This window comes from Dermacentor variabilis, chromosome 4 (assembly GCF_050947875.1).
Source record: "Dermacentor variabilis isolate Ectoservices chromosome 4, ASM5094787v1, whole genome shotgun sequence".
Classification (NCBI taxonomy): Eukaryota; Metazoa; Arthropoda; class Arachnida; order Ixodida; family Ixodidae; genus Dermacentor; species Dermacentor variabilis.
Window position 1 is genome coordinate 96,709,103 of NC_134571.1, and position 25,999 is coordinate 96,735,101.

Consider the following 25,999-nt stretch of genomic DNA (forward strand, 5'->3'; position numbering starts at 1 on the left):
ACAGGTCAAACAGGTGCGCCTGTTGATGGCTATGTTGTTTGCTGAGGCCGCCATACTTCCATGCATTTTCAATACTAATCCGCACCGCACCCTAGCCAAAGCCGGCATCATTGGTAAAAAATCTGTTTTATCTGCATTTTCCTGAGAACATTGAAGGGCTGGCTTTCCTGAAAGGTTTAGTTTTCTAGCAGTTGAGCGTGCCACATTTTGAGTCCTGAAAATGGAAATAAAAAATCTTAGGTTGTGGATTAAGTGCAGTTTTAAATGCAGCTTAGAGTATTTTCTGTAACTGATAATTGCTCAAAAGAAGCTTGGATTATATTCATGAAACAATAGCATTGTGTGGAAATGGAAAAATCGTCATCCAACCAAATTTCTTTCTCAAATGTTCCTCCACCTTGCTCATTTTTGCAGAACTGATTTGCTCCATATGTGGGCGTCTGTTTGTGCATGCAAATTTGCATCAGTGCTACTGTTTAGTGTTTCTGCTGAACCAGAGCAGCCAAAGCTGCCCAGTAAAGAATCCTATCTATGCCACCAACCACTTTGTTCCTTTTCGAAATGGCTTAAAGGTAAATGTCATATAGACCACCTACACTATGTCCATAATGGGCGAATTCTTTTCTTGCTAACAAGTATGCATTTAGAGTAGTGCTGTCACAGTGGTGCACCACTATTTCTCAGTCTCTGCGTGACGTGGGGGTTGTACAGTCAAACATTGATGTGATGACGTAAATCTAAAGTGTTTCTTACCAGTATCAGCACAGAATGAATATATGTTTATAATGGGTATCGGATATAACTAAGATATTTTTGTGTTAGGTGTTACTATGTCTAGGTTCGCCTGTATTGTGGATTTTTTGTCTGCTGTTTGATGTCTGAGTATGCCCACCTCCACTGTGCATGTCATCAGTGCGGCCACAACTGATGAAGAGCGGCAACACCTGCAAGAAGTAGGGCAGTTCCATCTTGGGGAGTTCGTCAACGTCTTCCGGCATGGTTCGCTGGTTATGCAGCATCCTGGTGAGACGTCCTCGCCCACACAGGGCTCCGTGCTTTTTGGCACCATCCATGGAGCTATTGGTGAGTCTACATTCCTTCACATTTTTCTGCCTGCCCATTTGCTTCTCTTCCTGTCATGTAATGTGATGTATTATGGCACACTGCTCTGCCATGAGAAGTAAAAGCCCGTAGTTGCAAGAGTTAAAGGATGGTCAAGTTTCAAGAATGAATTGAAGGTGCGAACACAGACTGGCTATCTTGCTAGTTGCAAAAATCTCTTTAAATCTGTGCTTGACCTTGTGTCTTAACATACGAGCCTGACAGATGTCAGTTCTGTCGTTCCTTGCACTGCCTGAGCCTTTGTTGTTCGGTGTGCTGCTCAGTGTCCCCCCCACCCACCCCTGGCAAGGCCTCTGATGGAAGACACAAAAGGACATAGATGAATGCCAAATGGCAGACTGTGAAACTGGATCCTCTGCCAAAATACTACAGCTTCCAACATACGTGGAGCTCAGCTACCCACACAGTGCAGCAAGTGTGATTAAATATGCTTCTGCATGCTTGTTGAGTGCCTGTTTATCAAACCAGTGCTCCCGCTTAAAGCTGGAAAGCTTCCTACTCATTGTGAGCACATTTTTTTAAACAGATTTATTCATAACATAGTGTAGATTATGCTGACAACACTCGTATACTGAGATTTTGGTGGATCTTAAAGAACCCCTGGAGGTTAAAATTAATTCAAAGGCACCCACTACAGCTTCCCTCATAGCCAGAAGTGGCTTAGGGATGCCAAACACCATCACTCAATCAATGTGCTATTGGTACTTACCGTAAAAACTGGACTATAGGTCGATCCCCCAGCTAACGAATTCTAAAAATGAAAAAAATCTTACTCAGTGGAAAAAGTACCGAAAGACACCCTTACCTTGAAACAAATGTGACTCATGCACAATAGTGACAGTATTTATTTAAAAGCTGATCGCATGTGCACCCGGCCAATTTTTAACAGTATTGCGTGACCATTGACCCGCGTGCTTGTCAGCACCTTATTAACGGCGCTGAGCGGCGAAACAAACGAGATACACGCATGTGTACACGTGCGCTTACTTTCGCTATTTCGCCGCTCCGTGCCATGATAATAAGGTGCTGACAAACACGCGGGTCGATGGTCGCGCGATACTGTTAAAAATTGGCCGGGTGTACAGTACGCAGAAATGCACAAGCGCTACTCCGAATCAAAGCAACGCTCCGAATCAGAGCAACGCATTTGATTAGAGTGGTCCGAACTAGAGTCGTATGACGAGTGCTTCATGCTGCCCAGTCCAGAGGCACGTGCGATCTCTACCGCTTTTAAATGGATGCGTTCGGCTGTCACAGGCAATGATCTTACACGCAGCTCCCGGACAAACTCCGCAACCTTGCCTTCCAGTTTTGCGGTCCGCTGCGGTCCGCCCACGATATGATGTTTTCTGTTGGTTTGCTGCTTGTGTCTCCTCCAGTACCGAATGCTCTTTTCAGATACTCTAAATTCGTGCTGTGCTGCGAGGTTGCCGTGGGCTTCCGCGCACTCAATCGCCTTTTTCGTGAAGGCGACGGTGACTTGTCGGCTTCCGCTCATTTTGAAACAAAATGTGAAAAAGCAGCCTTTAACCAATATAACTTTGTGACAATGTAAATGCAAATTGGCGGTGCCACAATGTCGCCACGACGCGCTTGACGCGCTGCTGCTAATGGCGAAGGCGCTTCTTTACTTCATCTGCCCATTGTTGCAAGACTTCCGTAGTTTTTCCGCCAATGTCCGGTATATAAGACGAGGATCGACTTTTCGCAATAGTTTCTTTTTTAAAAAAGTTCGACCTATATTCAGGTTCTTGCGGTAGTGAATTGGTGTCCTCTGCTTTGCTGCAGAGTTGACGGGATATGTTGAGATTTGGTCAACCTTGCTGATTTTACTGTTTGACGCTGGCTGGAGCTGTTTACGTGTTACCTCAGAAAATGCAGATTATCAGCTTGCACCTACTTGACATTTTGAGCTTAGGTTTCTGGTTGCTGTTTGGTGCTGTCTCTAAACTGCATAACTGCTGCTGCTTTTTCTTTCTTGTCATTAGGTCTTGTGGCCCAGCTGCCTTCTGACTTCTACAACTTCCTCCTTGAGGTCCAAGAAAATCTTACAAAAGTGATCAAGAGTGTCGGAAAAATAGACCATGCCTTATATCCTTTTGCCTGGCTAAATTTAGTCCCTGTGGTAGATGGGAACAGGTTACTGTAATTACAATCATGCTGCATTTAGGCAAATAAGCGAGATGTTTTTCTTGAAAAACTGCACAAGGTAGGAAGAATGTGCTTGCAGTCCTCCACTAATGTCACTTGCAGCACTTACTTGCCTGGATAACATTTGACCGTCACTTGAACAACTCGGTTTACCTCCTGAAGGTAACTGCTGTATAAATACTGTAACAGGGATACTGTATTAACTCAATTCTAATGTGCCCTCGACTGTAACGCGCACCCATATTCTATGACCCAAACAAGGCAAAAAAACAAACACCCTCGATTGTAACGTGCACCCGTTTTGCCATGACAAAAAAAAAAAAAGTCCTTTACAGTACTGCGCACCTCATTATCTCATACAGAAATACAACTTTCTCTCATTTGGAAAAACAGATTTACTCCCAATACCCTAAAGTTGCAACAAAGAAAGTTGCAGTTTCGCCGGAAAGCAAAGCATAGATTATTACGATAGCAAATTAGTACCGTATTTACTCGCATAATGGTCGCACTTGCGTAATGATCGCACCCCTGAATTTTGTCGTCAAAATTCACTTTTTTAAATTTACTGTGTAATGATCGCACCCCAAACTTGCCGCAGCGGTATGTCGTGTGCCAAGTCTAGCTAATGATGATCGTGCTTACCATCTGTTGAATGCTATGCGAACGACTCTTCAAGACAAACCAAGCGGTCTGCACGCACCAAACATTCTTAAGCAGATGCCCCACTTCCATCACTTTCCACACTTCCATGACAAAAAGAAAGCTGCAACCAAACTTGCCTTTATTATGTGTAGGCTTTATAATAGTTGTGATCAACAACAGCAATTACAACAACAGCAACAACAAAAAAGGCGCCTTTCGATTCTTCTTGTCTGCACTCGTGGGCACGCAACAAATTGCGAGCAGCAACGATTGCAGCCACGTTTACACTGATATGTTAGGAGTGTACCCTATTCATACGCTGACCCTTGTAACACAGCTAAGATATTCGCCCACCCCTAGCGCAAACATGTCGTATTAGGATAGTAGTGAAGACAGATGCCGCAGTTTCCGCAGCATGCCTGCCATTTGTTCCTATGTCACTGGCAGCTAACCGCACCCATCTGTTTCTGTCACCTCAAAGTGGACATGGCTACGTTAGTGCCACTAATTTGCCGATATGAACGATATTATTCATTACTGATATGGAAGAAACTGTTTTAATGCACGTAATGTACTCACAAGAAGAAAAAAATCGTGTTCTGCGCGTTCGGCTTGCTCCATCGGCCACCATTTTTGTTTTGGTGAAAAAAAATTTTTTTTTTCGAGAAATGGAAAAGAACACACCTTCATTTCTTAGTCGCGTACTGTTTTCATAATACGTCCTTGGTCAACTTCTGCCAGAATGTTGCTTGCCAAGCGTGATAATCTTAGAACATGTTTGAACAGAATAAGTGTAATGTGCGTGCACGAAGAAATAGTTAACTTCTTCCATTCGCACTAGTTGACCGACTCGAATGCGCGCCTTTCTTTCATATCCCAGTTTGATCATGGGTGCCGAGTTCTGAGTTCGTCGCCATGTGCTCATTAGGAACAAAACCTTCCAAACAGACACACGATGGCGTCAAGTCCTTTTTGTTTATGCTTGTCTGCTATCGCAGTGGCAGTGTCCGCGAAGTTGCTGCGGCTGAAGATGCACTTCACGGTGGTTTCCGAAAGTTATTTTTACAGCCGAATACAGCAGTGTGGTAGCCCGTCAACCTTGAGTCATCTAACATTGCTGAAATCCCCGACAGAACACGTTAGACTCACACTAATCCACAATTGAACCACTACCTTTCCAAGCTGCCATAGGGAGAAAACTGAATCTGTGCATACCAGTGCAAGGAGGAGAGCAACACGGCACTCTGGTTCAAGGCTGCATTCCTCCTCGCCAATAAAACAGTCTACATTCAGCGGAGCTTTGTGTGATTGCATAAAGACTTGAAACACAAGTACACATACACACGCACCTACATGCACGCGCACGCACGGGCGCATGAAAATTATACCGAGGTTTTTGTTAAGCAGAGTTGCTGACTACTAGCAAGTTCGACGGATGCCTTGAACGCATCATGGTTTCAGAGGCAGCATACGCATACTTATGTTGTGCAGTTCGAATCTATTCTATTCGCAAGAAGCATTACTGTGCAGCCACTGATGCATGAAGGCAATCTTTCTGGTTCTTTTTTAAAAAAATTTTTCCCCTGCACGGCCAGCACCGTGGATGTGTGGAGGCAAGCCCCATCTTGTGGGGGTGCAAGGAACCCAGTGGCACATTCGGCGCTCATACTCCTCTGTGATTGGTTGGCTTATTCGGCGAGGAAACAGCCAGGTCACAGCACCCACGGTCACCAAACCCGGGGAGGGTCACAAAGAAAAGCTTCGCTTTTAAAAAATTGATGCATGTGAGTGAGTTGGCCCTGTGTCAAGGTAGATGAGTTCTTGTGCTTGTGTCATCATTGGAAAAGCTTCCTTGACAGTTTTCTGTGCACCTGGCGGTCGTTTTCAACGGAGAGGAAGACAGAACAGGCGATAGGTTTTATAGATGGCGACCTCATCGAGAGCTTTCTTGACCTCAGTCGGGACAAGATGCAGGAGGTTGTTCAAGGAATTCAGGTGAGCTTGTAGGTTGGAATGAGGCTGATGACATTCACTGTGCTGCTGTGATGTGAAATCCCACCTCTGGAAGCTCTCTTAACACCAGCTGTCCCAAGTTGATCTTGCCACTCATTCTGCATTCAAATGAATGCAATAAGTTTTGAGTCCAGAGAGAGTCGAAGGCAACTTGAGAACACTTTCTTTGGGCTCTTGGAATAACCTGAGCATCCTTATCGACTGGTCAATTTATAGCGACATAAGTCGAACCCACTTATGACAAACCCAGATATAACAATCTATCAATTATAACGACCACATTTCAGTGCATTTATTGGCGTTCTGTTATAATGAACACTTTGAACCCGGTCACAGTAAAAAGAAATACCAAATACCATCTGAAATACCAAAGCATCGAAGCGCCACCAAACTGGGCGCACTGTAGCACCCGCCCCCCTACAGTCGGCAAGCTTACGTTCACGCTCCTTGAATTTGGCTTGGGTCAGCAGCTTCTTCAGGTGGAGCATTTTAGCAGGAAGTTTTCGTGTGGCCGCTGGGCGAGAATTGTTGTGGCACAAAATGCTGATGCATGTTGAGCTCATGGGCCCTGAGTGACTCGAGACACATTTCGTTTTAAGACGGTGATGGGAAACCGAAATGAAATTGAGCAGGTTGGCAATGCCATGATACGATGCCATGATGCTGCCTGTGCAAAACTTGACATTGACTTTGCGTCACCTGCAGCAGAAGACAGCAGTGTGTTTGGGTTATCGCCTATTAAAAGCATGCAGCATGCTTACAATGACACTATGCCATGTGCTATAAACCAGATAGGCAAAGTTGCATATCGCAATTGGTTGGCAGCAATAGCTGGGAATGGCAACGTGCGAGGGCCCGTGAAGAAATTGGCTGTTACAGGAGTAAAAAGCAGAGTGCATGGCAACATTTTCATGTGACACTGGTGGGCAAGCACTGCAGGGAAGCCAACCCAACAGGGGCCTACTGATCGTAGGGGCCTGCTGATCTTGATTGTGCGTGCCTCACACTTGTTATTGTTTACATGGGATCTAGTGGCTTGAAAGTGTATCATACGAATGCAGTTTGTAGGCATACTGAATGTTGGGGCCGAAATAACATGTTTGTCGAGGGTGTATTAACTGGTAAAAAAGAAGGCATAAATGTATTGGATTATTTGTTGTGTTCTCATTCACAAATGTTGTTGTATCAGTGAGGTTCTACTGTACATACATAGTTATTTCTACAGTGTCTTAATGTATTTCAGTAGCTTACTTGTTTCTGAATGTTTGACAGTGCCTGAAGTGCCTTTTTGGTTCTGTAGTACTACTTCATTTTGAGACTTCAGTGATAGCTTCTTCTTGCTCACAGATGGACGACGGCAGTGGCATGAAGAGGGATGCTGGTGTGGACGACCTCATCAAAATCATTGAAGAGCTGAGCCGTATTCATTGAGAGTGCTTGTGTGTGTGTGTGTGTATGTTGTTTTTCGGGGCTTTCCCACAAACTGCGTCATTTGCCGTCACTAGCTGCCATGGTACTTCTATCATCACTATTCATCATTCTTAAAACACATCTGCGACCATTAGATCACACTTCGGTTTCCTCTCCCTTGAAGGCATAATTTATGCCTTTCTTCTTTTGAAGTCCATCTCCTCCCGAGCAGCTCAGTGCAGAAGAGTACTAGTTGGTTGTAGGAGCATTTTGCGTCCAGTTTGTTCACCTGATGATGCATGTGCTGAACTGCAAATACAGGCTCGTCCACTTTTACAAGGAACACATTGTTAGTATTCCACTACTAATGATAGCATGTTAGGTATAACAAGAAAGCCAGCAGACATCTGTCTGCTGGATTTCTTGTTATATTTTTTAATTAATATGAATTCTTGTTATATATATTTTTATTAATATTCAATTCATTATAATTTCTGTTTAGTCTTTCGTAAGTCAATAAAACTTTTAAGCTATATTGGGCTATGTATTGACTAGGTGTTTCCTCTAATAGTGGACAACCCTGTACTTTGTGGTATGCATCAGCTAGAAAACATCACCTGCAATCCCTGCATGGCCCTTTGCGTTGGTCATGTAGCTTGATAGTGTCCAAATGCAGTAAGGAAATCAGTACCAAAAATATTTGTGGAAAAAAGGAGGGTGTTGACAGCCATTGTTACATAACTTGTGGAGGAAGATGAAGAGCCGATGCCACCATGCTGACAATTTCTGAAGTATGTGTCAAAGCAGTTACAAAAGGAGTTTTTGAGGAAACTGGCACAGTTTGCCACTGTTTTTGACAGGCATTTTACTGAAGAAGCTGCAGCAGCTGCCAGTGTTGTAGAAGTCCCACTGGTATCATGCCGGTTTGCTTAATTCTAAAAGCTTCTCCTCCAAGTATATGTCTGGCGCAATTTTTAATTTCTGTGCACACACCTCTCGAGCTTCACTCAAGCATGTTAAATGTGGCTACTTGTGCATCTCCCCACCTGTCAGGGGTGTCGCAGTGCATAGTGTCCACTTACAGGTAAATCCCGGGGCGATTGGGTTTCGTTGAAGATTGTCGTCGTCTTTTATGAAGTGCTTGGAAACCATCATGTTGTACTTGTGATTCAGCAGAAGGCAAGTTGTGTGCCTTCTTGTCTTGCAACATAGATGTACAGTGCATGAAGACCTTGCATAGGACACTAGAACAGCAGAGCAGAGCAATCGATACGAAGCAGTGGCTAATTGGCCTTGAAGTACTATTGCCCTTGTGTATATGTGGCCTCGTGTGCCATGTGCGGCTAGCAGCCACTGTAGGCTATCAGATTTTTTGCTGAAGAGCAATGTGGCACTCGAATGCTGTACACAACACAGTTGTGGCTTGTGCCACTCTGAAAATTGCTTGCTCCTGCTTTCTATTTTGTCAACATCATTTCCTCTCTCTCACCACATGATTAGTGCAAGGATGTGGTGCTATTTTTAGGTGCCTATTTTTTAATGAAGCAATACACTGTGCACCCAACGTGCAAGATTTTATTTCGAAACTGTGGCAAGGTGATCAGACTAAATTAACATATCTTGCCTTGTAGAAACTTGTGTAGGCGAGTTTTGAGAGTTTGTATAGGAAAGATCATACTCCAACTTGGGGTCGTGCCCAATTGGAGAAAAATAGCTCACTGCTTGAAAATTAGGCTGTGCTATATTTAAATTCTTGTTGTTATGGTTACAGCATGCTTAAATGTTTTGTCATTGTTATTGTGTTTCTAAACTTCATAAAGCCAATAACAAAACATGCTGAGCTGGGCTGAGTGCAAAGAGAAGCTTAGTGGACTTGCATCAAATTTGCTTCCCTTTGTCAATGAAAAAGGTTTCAGTAAACATTATGCACGTTTATTTCCCTTACGATATAGGAAAATTATTTACTTAATAAAAGCACTCGTGGTAAAAGTTTGCCCCTATTTAACTATCCCACTCAGTTTTGACAGCAAATACAATCTGTAGATGCGTCCACCTCAAGTCCAAGACTTCAGTTGCTGCTGCTGCAGTGTCTATTTCATAGGTTAATATAAGGTTAATAGCACAAGAATTGTGCTTGGCTTTTGAACTATCGTGCAAGTCTGGCCTTGCAAAGCATTCTGCACCAGTGCTAAGCCTGTTGGCAGTACAAGCACTAAGAGATGCAAATTTTGTGCAACTGGGGATCAGCATAGAGCTCCTGTATTTCGTATAACTACGCTGTAGAAAATTCTTTGTCATTATGCACTGTATCACTGTCATAGTTCAGTTCCATCACTGCCGAAATAATGTATACAAGTTTGATTTTGACATTTGAGAACAAATACAAGTACCGAAGGGTAGAGACTTGGACATGCTGGTAGTTCATGTTAAAATAAGAACAGAGCAAGAGATGAACAATCGAAGAAAGACGCGCGGCAGCGCTGTCTCTCTCTTTCCTTGTTTGTCCCTGTCTCTCATGCTGTTATTATTTTAAATGAGTGAACTACATTTCTGTAGCAGCTGGAGCAAGTTACGTTTAACATCAGTTTCTGTTCTTTGTTATGTTGCACTCATTTATTTTTTATAGTTTGGCATGCACTTCTTGTGTTTCTCTTTAACATCCTATACTCCATCGACCTGCGCTGTGCAGTGTATAATTTATGGCATGTTAGGCTTCACTTTGGCAAATGTATGCATGGTGGTGTTGCATCATTGCTTAAGGTCTTGGCTTTTAATGATGTTTAAGTGAGCCCCCACTTACCAGTCAAAGTAATGGCCTATCAAAATAAATTGCAAGGCATTTGTTTGGAATGCACACATGCTATGTGTGAAGGTGCAGATTGGCGCAGAGCTGCAATTTTCCCAGTTTGTAAACAAGAGCATTTGTACAGATTTGTTTTCCTCCTGTGCTTTTTATTCTTTCCACTTGTGTTGTGTTTCCTTTCTTTCAGCTTGCACAGACTTGTGGAGAGTTAAAGAATAAAGGTTTATATGTTGAAATAATTCACATCAGAGTGCTGCCCCATCACCATTGCTTTTTACTAAGTAGCCTTGCATGTTGCAGCAGGACAGTAGCTTGCAGCTGTCTTGACACATTCTTTTTACTGTGCTGTTAATTCATTTGGAGGTGCAGCATTAGGTGTTACTCCTTGCATTCTTGTTTTGGCAGCCCTTGAATTTTTGTTTTGGTATGCCAGGGTGACCAAAACTGCCTTCAAAGCAATTGCATTTATGTAGCTGGATGTGGTTGCAGTTTCCATCCATTTTTTTAAAGCAAAACTTCCATTACCGTGATTCGAACGTTGGGCTGCCAGCGCAGCAGCTCAATGTTCTAAACATTAGTCCGCAAGCTTTTTCTTATTTAGGCCACAAATGCACATGTTTCTCTCGTGCCAATGCGAACTAGCTCTTTCAAATGGTCATCATGTGCTGATTATAATGACGATTTTCACACCATGGGCACATACCAACAACGAGGATCGGTGAAGTGGGCAGTACGGAATCAAGCCAACCAATGCATCATATCAAGAAGCGTATAGATTGCAGCATCATTACTAAAAACTGCTTTCCTTTGCTATTCAAAACAACCGACGTATCGCTAATAGAGGCAGTTTCTTTCTAATTTGAAATGCCTCCACAATTTCTCTGGCCAAAGCATTGCCACTCCTGCCTAGAATTCGAGTACCGGAAAGAATTGTTTCACAGGGACAGGACCTACAATGCATAGGCAAATGAAAAGAAGCTTTGTTAGCTACAGAGCGCTCATGTTCCCGCATCCAGTCATTGATGCACCGGCCGGTTTGTCCAATATATATGTTTTCGCACTTAAGTGGAATCTCGTACACAACGTCAATGGCGCATGTGACGTAGGGCATGTATGCTCCTTTCCACTGGCAAGTTTTCTCTGAGGACCCGAAATGCGTGGGCACCACCCAGCAAGTTTTTATGGCGCAGAAAACACAGTAGGCACGTCATACCTTTTTGCCACATTCTTCTTGTTGTGCACTACCCTGTGAACGACAGGGCACCACTTCCGACTTTCTTTGTGACTTGGAACCTGAATGAGTCTCGCAGTTTGTTTTCTTTTATGCCTCTTGAATTACTGCCTTACCAGAGTGTTCCTTCACTCACGGCACTCGAACTTCGCATTTTGCTGCATCGAAACACTGCACACACAACATAAGTTTCTCTGTCACGTTCAATTCATAAATGCATCCGTAGTTAGCGCTTAAATGTCTCAAGAGTTCACAGAAACATACATACTAGCACAAAGTTTTGTCGCTGAGCATCCTATAGATAGTGATCTCGGTAACTGACGCTTCGGCCACTGGTTTTTCCTGGCGTATTTTTAACGCAATGGCGTTAAGTGCCCCGCGTCGCAGAAAATCCGGTGTCCGGCGTCGGACGTCGTTTCGGCAAGATTTTCGAACCACCCATGCCTAGGCCCTCCATGTGGCGCAGGGAAGTTACTGAACTAAGTGAATTTCTCAAGCTAAAATACGTAGAAAAATCGTAAAGTACGACTTGCACACAATCTAGACATGATAGCGTCGGATTGTAATTCGACTATACGAGAAAATGTAATAGTGTTACACGAAAACTCAAAAGAAACCGTTTTTCCAGAGTGCATAGACCGGCCGCGGCGTCCGCCATTTGCACGCGCCGGCGCGCAGGTGTCTTGGGGGCCCACGAAACGGCGCGCCCGCTTCCTTGCAACACTTCCAGATGGCGCTCGCCTCCGCCCATCGCGGCCATCTGTGAACGACACAACCTAGTTATAGTAAATAGAGAAACTAAGTGTGAGGGACAAATCACGTGGGAGTCCCGTAACAGACAAACGACCATTGACTACTGCTTAATGTCGCAGGGATTGTATAGCAAGCTAGCAATAATGGAAATAGACGAAGAGGGGAAGTACAGCCTCGGAAGTGATCATAAGCGTCTTAGTCTACAGTTGGGAGCCCTACTCAAAAGAGAAATGCAGGGAAGCCAAAAAGAGTACGCTAAATTAAATGACGCGCAAATAGCGCAAATAGTGGCTGGCATAGAGGAAGCAATAGAGAAACATCCCATGGAAAGGTGGTATTATAATCAGAGCTACTGATTGGTACAAAAATAAAAGAAGTAAAAGGAGTAAACTGCTGGAGAGGAAAGGGGAAGCCACGAAGTTGGTGGAATAAGGAAATTAGAGAGGCCATCGAACAACGACGGTGGGCATCTCGGGAACACAGAGAAGCAAAGGGCGCAGTTATCTGAAGAGGAAATAGGCCAAAAATGGGAATATTATCGACAAAAGAAACAAGTGCAGGTCCTCGTCCAGGCTAAAATAAAGCAGTCCTCTGATCGCTGGCTGGCTGAAGTTCGCGATGCAACTAAAGGGGGGTCAAGAAAATTCTGGAACCATATAAGCTGGCTGGGTAAAGCTAATCACAGAAAAGAGGAACAGATTCACGATGCCGAAGGAAATTGTTTAGAGGGAGATGACGCTGTGAACTACATCGGTTCAGTTATAGGAGAGTCATTTAGGTAAGACGATAGGGTAATCGCCCCAAGTGAGGGAGCAACACAGAATAGCATAATAGAAAACAGCTTAGAATTGACCAATCTTAACTGGAAAAAGGCGGAAGCAAATGTTCCAAAGTGCACGTCCGCGGGGATAGACGAAATTCCAATCAAGTTAGTTAATGAACTTAGCCCAAGAAGCAAGGAAACGCTGACAAAAGCATTGAAGGCTGTCATAACAAATAAGCAAATTCCGCACAGCTGGAAACAGAGTAAAATGAACTTGATTTATAAAGGGAAAGGTGATAAGAAGAACATAAGATCTTTCCGACCAATTACGATAACATCAGTTATATACAGGCTGGCGATGCAGGCGGTGAAATTAAAAATGCAGTCATGGGTAGAAAGTAATAGAATACTTGGAGAACTTCAGAACGGGTTCAGAAGTGGTAGGCGCTTAGATGATAGCCTGTTCGTGCTTACCCAGGGCATAGAAATAGCTAAGGCGGAAAATAGACCTCTGTATTTAGCCTTCCTGGACATAATGGTGCATACGACAATGTGAACAGGGAACTCCTGTGGAACATATTAAAAGCTGAAGGTATCGGTAATGAGGTAATTGATTTTCTACAGGAACTATATCGAGAAAATAATGTTGAAATAACATGGGAAGGAATCAAGAGTACGACAACTGTCGAGGTTCACAAAGGATTAAGGCAAGGTTGGCCTCTATCACTGCTGCTGTTCATGCTTTATATGATAAGCATGGAAAGAAGGTTACAACGAAGCAATCTAGGGTATAACCTGTCGTACAGATTAGGCGAAAAGGTTGTTGAGCAACGACTACCGGGTTTAATGTATGCGGACGATATTGTACTGTTAGCAGATAGCCAGGAATATTTGCAAACTCTGGTTAATTACTGTGGGGACGAAGGAGACAGTTTAGGTTTCAGTTTTAGTGCAGCTAAGTCCGGTGGGATGTTTTTCAACGATACAACTGATCAGGAGCTTACAATACAAGGCCACGAAATACCACGAGTGGCCGAATACAAGTATCTCGGGGTATGGATAAACAAAGGGCAGATGTACACGGAAAAGCACGAAGAGTCTCTAATAGCAAAAGGGCGAAGAGATGCCGGGATAATGAAACATAAGGCATTGTGGGGTTACAACAGGTATGAGGTACTGAGAGGCATCTGGAAGGGAGTAATGGTGCCGGGGCTTACTTTCGGGAATGCGGTCCTGTGTTTAAGGGCAGAGGTTCAGTCGAGACTAGAAGTAAATCAGAGAGCTGTGGCAAGGTTAGCACTAGGTGCCCACGGGAAAACCACAAACGAAGCAGTACAGGGAGATATGGGCTGGGCATCATTCGAAGCACGGGAAGCTCAGAGTAAAATCCTATACGAAAAACGTCTGAGGAAATTGGATGATAACAGGTGGGCAGCTAAGGTGTTTAAATACCTATACAGAAAGAGAGTTGAATCACAATGGCGGAAAAGAACTAGGAAGCTAACCAGTAAGTATGCCAGACACAAGGACGAAAAAGGACAGAGCATTAAACGACAGGTTAAAGATGCGGAAGGTAAAAATTGGATAAATTCAATGGAAAAGAAGCATAGTGTAGAACTATATCGATACTGGAAACAGCAGATCAGGAAGGAAGCGTTTTATGATAACTGAAGAGGCAGTGCCCTACTCTTTGAAGCTAGATCAGGATGTCTTAGAACGCGGAGCTATAAAAAGAAATCTAACGAAGAAGAAGACACATGTACTGTGTGTGGTAAATATGTAGAAACACCTCATACTAGAATGTGATGGTATCAATCCCGATGTCGATGCGACCACAGTCACCCTTCCTGAGGCCCTAGGGTTCAGAGATAATAGTCATGTAAACAAATATGAGGTGGAAATTAGCAAAAGGCGATTGGAGGATTGGTGGCTCAAAAGCAGAGAGGTGACATAAGGTTAAAAGGGTAGGAAGAAGTATTTAAAGAAAATCGAGAAATTCAATAACACACAACACAGATAAAAATAAAAGGCAAAATAAAAATCTGAGCATGGTGGCAACTGCCATCGCCCCGTTTTAAAGGGGACGCTCCTACCTTCCATCCATCTATCCATCCATCCGCGGCCCACGCAAAAGGCCGCATTACCATAAATCCCGCCTTCGTGCATAGCGTTCGCCGCCAGTGTTTCCCGGTAAACATTACGGTTACGTACGCTGCAGTTGCCGGGAAGTGTGAGAAGCTGTCGGGGATCTTTGAATGCTCGTGTTCCGCTCTTAAAGGCGAAGCTTAAGCGTCCTCCAATTTTTTTCATGTATTTGACAGAAGTAGGAAACACGGTTCTTGACAAGTATACTTAATCGGCGGCATTGATCGGGCAAAGGACCTGCATTGTCATATAATTGTTTCTGAACATGTGTTGACATTTGGTACCATTGGTTCGTACATGCTTGTAAGCAACCACCCTCGGCGCGGGAAAATACGAAATAAATTTGCCTGTGGCAAAGCGTAATCATGACATTCTGACTGCTACGCTTGGGATCTACACCTGTTATTGCATACAACATGTGGTTGCCAGAATATAAATATTCGCCTAGTGCGCCGCCTACAGAGGCGCCACTGATAGCCACCTATCGGGCGCTTCCAACATTACACTCGGGAGCAGTAGCAGACGACAACCCTTTGCAGGAAGATGGCTGAAGTTCGCGGCTGCAGTTTCTCCTTTGTTCGGGTGCCAGAGGCAGTGTTGCGACCTTGAGGTGGTCCTAGCGTTCGTCACCCGTTTCGTGACAGAGCGTTGCCGGCTCTCTAGTTGGTAGCGAAGACTCCGAGTCAGGCGTCCGTGAGAATAACAAAAGGGACTTTATACACTATATACAGGTCATTACACAGGACATGATCGGATCGGCACGGAGGCCTAGACCTCGCAGCAAACGCGACTGTTCCCGCACGGCGACGTCCGGCGAAACTCCAACGCGTAACACAACTCGCTCCACTCGAGAGCGGCACTCGGCTCACGGTGGTTCGGTGGATCCGGTTCTCCAGGCGGCGGCGTCGGGGCTTATAAAGCCCCGAGAAACGATTTTCACTCAAACGGCCCAATACAAAGCCAACACTCGACGGTCGTCCGAGAGGTCCAACCAGCGACCGCGCTGGCCACCCGCTTCAAATTTGCCGCGCGCGTTGACTCCCAGGGGAAAGGAAATACGGCGCCGGGCTGTCTAGCACTTTGTTGCACGTTTGGACATGTCGCTCGACGATGCTCCTCCACAGGACGCCGCTGCCTGGCGGCGCAGCATCTTGACTTGTCAAGGGAGCGTTAGGGCGCTGTGCCTTTCGGCGCAGCTCCGGGTTTGTCCAAAGGGCGTTCGCAGGATAATTTCTGCATCTTGTAGATTCGGAATCCGGGCTAGTTGTACAGGCACAACAGCAGCCGGACTACTGCTTCTGCGGTGACAGCTGTAGGGAAGACGCTGGCCTCTTTGGGAGCGAGTATGAACACGATGATACCGGTGTTTGGGACAACCTGGTCCACATACGTGCCAGGTGCGTCCCGCAGACAAACACCACGAGGAGTAGGAGGAATAAACATTGTATTGATGAGGAAAAAAATGGGGGAAGGGAGCGGTGCAGGGTGGGTACCTATTCCAAGACTCCAGTGGCCACCGCTACCTGTCCAGCTTGATCTAGGAGGCCGTTCTTGGCCTCGAGGTCAGCAAGAGCGAGAATGGCCTCCCAGGGCTTCCTTAGTAAGGGGAGTACTAAAGGTGAACTTATAGTAGGCGGTCTTTTGGCGCACTCCCATGTTAAGTGAGGCAATGAAGGCCAGGACACGTACCACGGGCAAGAATTTTTGGTTTAGTTTATGGTATCTACCAAAATGTGGGTAGTTATGCGTCTGTATTCTATATTTCTGCGCCTCCCCACATTGAGTAGTTTGTGTGGTGGGGCGTACTGTTGTCGGGTTCTTCGCTGGTGCTCCAGTATATCGTGTACCAGTAGGTGATCTTTTCCATCGTTGTGCGTATCTCCAGCTTGGTTAGAGAGAGTGTGCCTGTTCGTTTTCCAAGATACCCTCGTGGTCAGGATACCATAAAATTGCATAATCTTCTTTCAACGTGTCGCCTATGATTTTAAGGGCGACTTGTGGTATGTTGCCTTGTAGATCCATTCGGCATGCCACTTGTGAATCCAATTTAAATGAAGTGGAGCTCATGCTAACTAGCCGCTAAATTTTGTTGAGTAATGCAAGGTCTCCATCGTTTTTTTTTTTAATTCTACCCTTCACGTAATGCTGCTTCTGTACCTCAATAATAAGCACCCGTCGTTAGTGCAGACTTATATCTCAAACAAATTCGCACGGTGCGATGTCTGTACATGCCGTTGTGATCTTTCTGCCGATGAATACATGTGACATCGCCGAACAAGTGCAGTCGTCGCCTGAAGAAGAGTAATTGCGAATTTATTGATGGAAACGCGTACACTAGTCAATGAAGTCGCCAAACGCACGGGTTAATAAAAGCGCGTGTTGGCGCTGTACCGCCGATGCAATTCTGCTGCATACGCCAATGAACTGCCGTTCCCGCTGCAATTTTGACAATTTTAAATTCCCCAAGGTAGCTGCTTGGAAACGTGCAAAGCCAAAGTCTGACCAACCTTTCGGTACTTTTTTGAAATGTTACTAGAGAGAAATCTCGCTTGATATATTTAAAGGCAGAGCAGCGCCAGTCAAACTAGATGAGCGCTGTTGGCAAGGCCGGGTTTAGTCCTCTGCGGCATAAGCATAATAAGAAAGAATTCAGTTGCGTACAAAACTCACACATAAAAAGCGTCTACGTTGTGAAACAAAGAAATCACTCGGCGTGGTAAGTCTGCTCAGACATTATCGAGGTGTTTTCGTGCTTGAGAATATCCCGTAGCAACTCCTTGTCCCACGTTGTCGCAAGTACACTCTTAATATTTAGAACCGATATCCATAATGGTCTACTCGGAAACCTTAAATTTCTCTGCACTGAGCTACTACAAAGATGTTCTCTAAGCGTCTGCCTGGCCTGAATCAATAGTGTAGTTCACCAATATATCATTTCTCTCCACCCCCTTTGATAGCCGTAATTTTATGCCTTGCACTGCCATTCTACGTATCACCAGCGTACGTTACTGTAACTGGCGTGTACGGGCTTGTCTTGTGCTTATCGCTGTTGCCTTTATAGATTAGATACTTCCTGTTTTCATGCCGCTCAATTAGAATGCGATTTGTTGTAGTCACTTGCTCGATGGCACTAGTCAGCTATACCTTGCTCTTTAGACCCAGCTGTTCGTTCTATCAGCTGTGCTGGAATTTCATTAATTCCAGATGCCATGTTATTAGGGGCATTCTCTAGTGCTTTATTTTTTAATTTGAAGTTCGTTAAATTTTTTATTATTCGGCTTCTTTTGCTTGAATCTGTCTGATCCTGAACTACGTTTTCGCTATTGCCGAATTCGTTACTGATAACTTCTGTCACGTACAGCAGTATGTCGTCTCTTTCGAAGATGTTACCGACTTCATCCTATACGAAGATTAGTTAGCGGGGCAGTATCGTGGCCTGATTGCACTCGGCAATAGACGGCTGTCACCACCGAGATTTCGATGCACGCTTTTGCATCGCTTACCGCCTTATTCTCGATTTTTGTTGTTGCTTTGTTTTGTTTTCTGAGTAATTCACACATATATAGGGTGTCCCACGCAGCTTGAGCCAAACATTAAGAATGAGCAAATGCCACGTAGCTGGACAAAATCAGGGTAATGTTGTTTCCTGTCACTTGGAGGTGCTTATAATAATGTTGTATGCAGGCTAATTACGTAATTAGCTTTAATTATTGAATTAACTTCTCAAATATTATAATGAGATGAAAATTGTTAATGAGAAAGTTGTAGAGCAACATGAAAAACTCCCGGTACAGTTTCTATTGCTCAGTTCATGCTACATAAAGGTGTTTTTCGAAGCACGAGAGAAGCCGACGAATACACACAAAATTGCTGCGCGACTGGCCGCTCGAGGCACTTTGCGTGTATTCGTGGGCTTTGTTCGAGAGAACCCAGCTTCGATAGCATGTTATACGCCCTACAGTTATTTGTCCTGTGTTACCACTTTTACAGTTGCCGTGGTAACACACACACGCACGCACGCATGCATAAACTATATTACAGAAGTGGGCTTCTCCTTGCAAAGAATGTTATAGTGGTGAAAGCAGCTTTGAAGGACGTTGGTGGCTCGATTGGCTCGACGTTCTACTGCTGTGCACGAGGTCGTGGGTTCGATTCGCAGCAGCGGTTGGTGGGAACGAGATGCAGAGACACCCGTGTACTTACATTTAAATGAGACTTGTATGCGTTACAAAAAAAAGTAGCCGATCACAATTGCAACTACTTCATTAAAAATGTAATTGATAGATTACCGTTACTGACACATCAAATAACTGAATAATTACTGAGTAACAATCGATTACTTCTACGTTAGTTCCCTCCGAACTTTTGTGTAGATACAGTAAACAGAACGAGCTGGTCTGGCCTTTTCAGTGCGTTCTCTGCAGGCCTTCATACATTACTTATCTGCATCAACAACCGCTTAAAAAGAAAATTAGGTGGTCATCGTCCATCGTTTTTGTTGTGAAGACGTCAGCAGCGACACTGGAAACTTGCTGGAGGAGGAAAAAGAGAGGTTAACTCGATGTACGTGCCGAGTGGTTGGGTGGCGTTGTAAAGTATACTGATCTTGCGCACAGTATTGTGGTTACACAGCACTGGGTCCTCTGTGAAACGCAGCGCTTCATTGTTACTTGGGCTTGGAGCTGACGCTTCCGGTAGAGCCAATGAAAACCTAAAAAACGTCGTATCTGCTTTCCTGGCATTATCGTCCTAACCAGCCATCGTTGTCGAGCCGTACCGGCACTTGTTCAATTCATCGGTCAACATCTGGTGGAGCGTACTGAACCCCCGGGTTTGCCTGTCTGAACGGGTTTGCCTGTCTGCCTGTCTGAACATGCGCATTCACGAGGTTGCTGCATGGCATGCTTGCGGGCGTTATACTCTAGTTTTCATAAAATTCAGGTTCTCAAAGCGCTTGTTAAAGCTTGTCTCGTCACTATGGTAACCGTTTACATGCAAATAGTTGGGGGAAAACGGTAATTGAATTACAGCTAGCGAGCGTTAACGAATAAACAAAGTACTCGTTAAATTACAAAAAATCCAGAAGATGTAATTGATTACAAGTGGCAAATATATCTTCTACTATACAGGTGAAGTCAATTTTACCGCAAGAGGAGGCGTGGTAAGCCAGAAAATAAATAAATAAATTATGGACGCGGGTGGCGGCGCCGCCCTAATGTTCCCGCACCTACTTGCGGTGACGTCAGAGATTTCGATGGCGTCTGCTCAGGCCTAGTTATCTTCTTAATCGGTAAAAGGCGACTGCGTTGTATTTCTGAAAGAGCCGAAGACTAAACGTGAATCAGGAACTTTTACGGAACCACAAGTACCCAAATGAGAAAAAAAATTGACTCGCAATTTGTGACGTCAGACTGACGTATCGGCGCTGGGATATCAGCGCAGAATTAATTAAAAATGAAATGCGGAACTAAACGGGAAGTTTGACGGCCTGTAATGACCGATAGATGTAGCCGTCTGTCACTGTTTCGTTCATTGCTGCCGGTGACGTCTTAAATTAGAAAATGAAAGCGAAGAAAATTACTACGCAATGATTAGTTAATAGCCAAATAATATATAGGTACATTAAATGGCATCAGCAGCATACGTATGTATATATTATATGCAGTTTTTCTTCTTCAGACATCGCAAAAAAAGTGTAGCTCCTAAAAAGCCGTCCGCCAAAGAGCAATCTTCTCATCTCGTTCCCACAATGTTAGATTCTGTTGGCTGTCGTAATCATCGCGGCACGCAATGGACGCCTGCACTGTCCTTTTATGACGCAGATGCAGCGCACACAACGGCGCACACACTGCCTTCTACACAATGGAGCCCACAGTTCTGCGCCGCTTGACACTTTGCGAACCGAAGTGACCTCCAGCCCGCCTTTCCGCGGCTTTGTGCAACTGCGTTTCGACGTCACATGGCGAAGTGGCTTGTCGCTTTGTGCCAGGCTTGCTGGCGTGGTTAGTACAGACGTCCAATTGTGAGTATTTGAGCCCCGGTGACCTTAATACTACGTTTTAAAGCACGCCGTGTCGCTGGGCGGTGCCAAGGATGATATCTTTCTCCGTTCATGGTCCCTATACACCCCCCTCTCTCTCTCTCTCTCTCTCTCTGTCACTCACAACACTGGTGTCGCAAAAGCAGTGTCTTGATCACAGTCGACATAGCGTTCCATGATAGAAATGGCTCGTTCAGGCAAGCAACACTTTTTCGCAGATGGTGGCATAACTTTATCCATCACAATAATCCATCATCAACAAAATCGCTGATAATAGCGTAACTTCATACAAAGCCAGCAGTCACGGGCGAGATAACTCTTTTTGCATCGCTGTACATGTATGCACAGTGTATCATATTCCCACCATGCTCTATTTCACCAGGTGAATTATCTTCACTTATGGTAGCGGTCAGTCTCGATGTCTTTGTGTTCACGCGTATATACGTGATGATCATCGTGAGCTCACGTCCGCTGAAGGACGAAGGCCTCCCCCCACATATCTCCAATTACTCGTCGTGTGTCAACCAACAGCATCTAAAGCTCTTAACATCCTGTTAACATAGCCATGTGTACATTTGGAACATTTCAAGCAAAGGTAGCAGTGCCTCAGGGTAATGTGGACGATGAGTCCGTGCAATGCTGACGTAGCGTAAACAAAACTTTCTTTTACTGCGACATACTTCTTCTTTTTTTTCCCGCACAACTGTAAGACCTGACTAGAGCAAACAACTATACACAGTCTTATGTTTTTTCTTCCATTGCTGAATTCTCTCATTAAGCACCAGCGTGAGAATCAAGAACAAAACCGCCGTTTAACCGGTCTCGATTGCAGCGTAGATTACCGTTGGTCATTTCTGGCTTGCGCCATGCACATCTGAATAGTCTCTTGACTCCAGCGTTCACTTGCCGCTACTTTACGCTATACTTACCCTTTTGACTGTACAGTTCTGTGTTGTACTATACAGGTTCACAACGGACGTATACATCCCCGCACACACGTATGCACCAACCTTGTGTTTGCGCAGCCACACACTCTGCGTTGTGGTGTTAGGCGCAGGGAGCTGCGGCCTGCACCGCTCACTTGTCCTCACGGTATTCACTGCATCGCGTTTTACACAAGCACGCGCGCACCTCGCTCACGTAGCTATAGTGATGGGCACCTTGTCTCTCAGTTCCAGGTCGCGTGGTAGTGGGTGGAAGAAGCTGTACATGAGCCTGTAGTGGGCCACTTCGTCCGGCAGCGCCATGACCGAGTCGAGAAACTCCTGGATGTAGCGCTTGCGCCGCAGCGCCAGTGACTCGTCGCTCTCGGAGCTAAACACCGTACCCCGCGAGAGCGGGCAGAAGGCGTAATCCGGAAACTTTTTGCTCATTTTGCTGTACAGCTCGAGGAACTGCTTGTAGGTGCGCACCACCGACTGGGTCGGCGGGAACTCGCGCGTCACCGCGACCACGTACACGTAGTAACGCTCAGGGTGGTAGCGCAGTCGGATCCCTTCGACGCGCAGCTGCACGATGCGCCCTTCGGCGGCGACGCTGAAGTCGCGCGGGTTGAACGACAGTTTCAGTGCACACTCGCCTCGCGTGGCCGCGCCGAGCACGGCGAGGTTGTGGATGAAGAAGTTGAAGCTGGTCGCCAGGGTCATGACGCTTTCGCGGATGCGTTTCTCAAAGTGCCTCGCCGCCTGTTCGTCGGTCGCGTCGAGCGACATGGACCGGTGCAGGTAGGCGAGCGCGTCACGGTCGACGTCGACCATGCCCGAGTACTTCATGATGCTGAAGAGCGCCAGCAGGAGGTTGGAGTTTCGACGAATCACGTTGTAGGCCTCGCAACAGAGACGCACAAAGTGGGCCTCGCCGGCGCTCCGGCGTATGACGTACACCATGTCCGGCGTGAGCGCGACCGGAGCTCGGTCCCTCTTGATTCCACCCAGCGTCTCGGCGCGTCCCAGCACCTTGGAGAAGTCAATATGCAGCATGTGGCCAGAGGTCGCGAGGAGGATGTTGTCGTTGTGCCGGTCGCCCACACCGAGCACGTACGTGGCCACGCAGCAGCCAGCGCAAGACTTGATGAAGTTGTCTACTGCCGCCTGGTACTGAGCGCGAGACGGGTTGTGCTTCCAGAACCAGTCGGTGATGGTGCGATTGTTGAAGGCCCCTGTAACACCGGAGTGTGCCGTCTGTATGGCTCGGAGCGTGGAAACGTCGCGGACGGCCTCCACAAAGCCACGATTTTCGCCCGTCGCGATGCATTTAAAAGTCAGCATCTTCATATCCATGCCACTTTCCAGCCACAGCTTGTCCATCAGTCGGATGACGCTAAGCATAAGCATGTCCTGACGTAGGTCGTCGCCCGCCTTGTAGATGACCTCGATCTTCTCTGCTGCCTCTTCGGATGACCTGAAGACGAGCTTGAAGGGCAGGGTCTTTGAGGGAAATATGCAACACGTGTCGATATCGATTGACTCGACGCTTATCGCGGGATCCAGAGGTAACCGCAACTTGAGGGTCTTCAAGGATTCGTTCAGCTTGGACAAGTCTCGGCGCATGGCTTCATCCTTCTGGCTGTCGCTGGCGTCTTTGATATTACGTGCCGTCTCCGCTAGCATGTCGTCGATTATGACCTGCGTGAGTAAGCTGGCCGAGACCTTCTCCCCGGCGATGAAAAATAGCGCCTTTCGCATGACTAGCGCCCTGTTCCGCATAAGTGGCTCGTTTATCATTCCTGTGAGCCACCAGAATAGCTGGTGCGCGAGCCGGACACTCTGTCGCGCCCTTTGCAGCAGGAAGACAGCCAAGAAGGAATCGTCCCACGTTTGGAACCTCAGGGACTCGACCAGCTGAGCCAAGTAGAGAGACAGTTCGTCGCTGCCGACACTTTGCAGGGAGCGCACGGCGTACTTGCGCACCAGGCTGTCGGGGAACGTTGCGGAGAGAAGTGTGAGCGCCTCCTCGGGGCTGAGCGGACACCAAGCTCGCACCAGCATGTACGTCTCGTCGATGTTTGCGGCGTTCCAACAGGCAGGGTGTCGCAGTAAGTGCGGCAACAGGCTCGGAAACTCGCAGAGGTAATGGCGGTAGTGCCATACCATGTCGCGAACGCTTTGGGGCAGCGGCTGAGAGACGTCGTTCACCGTAAGGTCGAGTAGAGTCCTTTGTATGTCCGCACTGAGACTGTGAAAGGGTTTCTTTATTGCTTCTTGAGGTTCGCGCGATATGGATTTTGAAAGCGCAGCCGGATTTCTGACGTACGGCAAAGTGACGTGCAGGTAACCTTTGTCCCGCTCGCTGGCGCAGGCTGGTCCGCGCGGTGACACCGTCTCGGACGACCACAGACCCAGGAGGAACTCGCCGCCGTTGAAGTGTTCCCTGTCGGCGAAGACGTTCAGTGCGGTCCATCCAAGCACCTGGCCCACGCCTTCTCGATGGCCTATTAGAGTCATGTACAGTTTCGTCTCGCGGGGCAGAGATCGGATTGTCGCGGTTTTAAACACCACCCGCTCGTCGAAGTTTATGCACTGAAATAACTTTTGGGTCACGCACACCTTGCGCGTCGTCTGGTGACTGAGCAGGCGTTCGCCGTACGTGAGCGCACAGTCTACTGTGAACGTGTCGTACTCGTTGAGCCACCAATCTTGGAGCTGCGTGGCCGTTTCTATCCGGGGTCCGAACAGCTCGTTGCTGTCGACCGCGTAGTCGTAAGTCCTGCGGTACAACCTATCGTCGAGGAAATCTACCGCGAACTCGACGAGGCGTCTTTCCGAGTGCATGTCTAGGAACCTCGCCAGCGCCATTTCGATGTCCTCAACGAAGCGACTGACAAGGAACGCCTTTCTCGTGGCGTCCACCGCGTCTCTGTTATCGAACACGATCTCACGCAAGAAGTTTATTAGGTTCACTGTCGACCTGTGCACGTCTGCGGTCTCCGTCTCTCCCACCAGCATGCACAGATCCACCACCGCTCTCCTGACCTCGTCAGCAGAAACCAGGAGGTCCACACCCCCATTCCCCGACGCGGACGTCGGCGATTTTTCGGCGTCGGAGATCAAGCGTTCTGCCGCGTTCTCGAAATTGATAACTCGTTCCCTGACGTCTTCATAGCCGATGCAGATGCCGGAAGACGGCTCGCCGCCGCCACCGACGTCCAAGTCGCATTCTTCGCAAGTCACCAACGTCCATGGTCGTTGCACGGAGTCCAGGCTGATCAACGTCAGCCATGCTGTTTTTCCCAGTCGACGGCAGGCGCAGATGTATTCGTAGTCACTAAGAACGGTTTCGTTGGAGAGGTACTCGTCCAGTCCTGTCACCTTAAAGACGAACGAGCCCTTCGAGTCTCCCAGGAAAGGTTTCAGGCTATCCACCAGGTAGCCGACTCGAGTAGCGGCGGGACACGTGAACGACACCGGCTTGTGAAGATCCTCCGCAAATATCTTGAGTTTCACGTCAAACGTTTCATCGGAGTTATTCTGCAACGTCGGGCTGATGAGCAGGCCGGTGTACGGGCTGTCGTCTGGCTCCACCTGGATGTAAGACACAAGAATGGTTTAATGACAAGCCATATATTTTAACACCATGAACATATGACGTGAAATGCGTGCGATAATTTTAATACAATTTAATTCTTAAATGCTAGGTTGACATTGTAACGCCTTAAAGGGCCTGTCACCAGGTCTGGCCATATTGAGCTGACACGCGCATAGCATACAATGCGTGATAACGACCGTGTCTGCAAAGTATTATATCGCTACGCGCCGCGGAAAAATCAGACATTTCAAATGGAACTCCGTTTGCCCTTCTCGTCGCGGCCCCCGCACTCCAAGCGGGAGGCTGACGTACACGTGCTAGTGTATATACCAAGAAATTCTGGCGAACAAATGTGTAATAACTCACGGCCATAATGCGCAGTTCTTCTAAGAATCGACTAAC

The 25,999-nt window shown here is 46.4% G+C and overlaps 2 protein-coding genes across 3 annotated transcripts in view; one reads left to right on the forward strand and one right to left on the reverse strand.

The window, feature by feature from the left end:
* pic (DNA damage-binding protein pic) overlaps positions 1–10,384 on the forward strand; it is a 60,257-nt gene extending 49,873 nt beyond the window's left edge. Inside the window, exons 19-22 of the mRNA XM_075689881.1 lie at positions 914–1,083; positions 3,111–3,213; positions 5,787–5,910; positions 7,276–10,384. Of these exons, the coding sequence (XP_075545996.1) occupies positions 914–1,083; positions 3,111–3,213; positions 5,787–5,910; positions 7,276–7,359 (481 nt within the window). The 3' untranslated portion in view covers positions 7,360–10,384. The remainder of the gene's footprint in view (positions 1–913; positions 1,084–3,110; positions 3,214–5,786; positions 5,911–7,275) is intronic.
* An 11,334-nt stretch (positions 10,385–21,718) lies between these two features.
* The window catches only part of LOC142579548 (phosphatidylinositol 4-phosphate 3-kinase C2 domain-containing subunit alpha-like), a 35,003-nt gene continuing 30,722 nt past the window's right edge, over positions 21,719–25,999 (reverse strand). For both annotated transcript variants that reach the window (XM_075689883.1, XM_075689882.1), the window contains exon 3: positions 21,719–25,593. In XM_075689883.1, the coding sequence (XP_075545998.1) occupies positions 22,210–25,593 (3,384 nt within the window). In that variant the 3' untranslated portion in view covers positions 21,719–22,209. The remainder of the gene's footprint in view (positions 25,594–25,999) is intronic.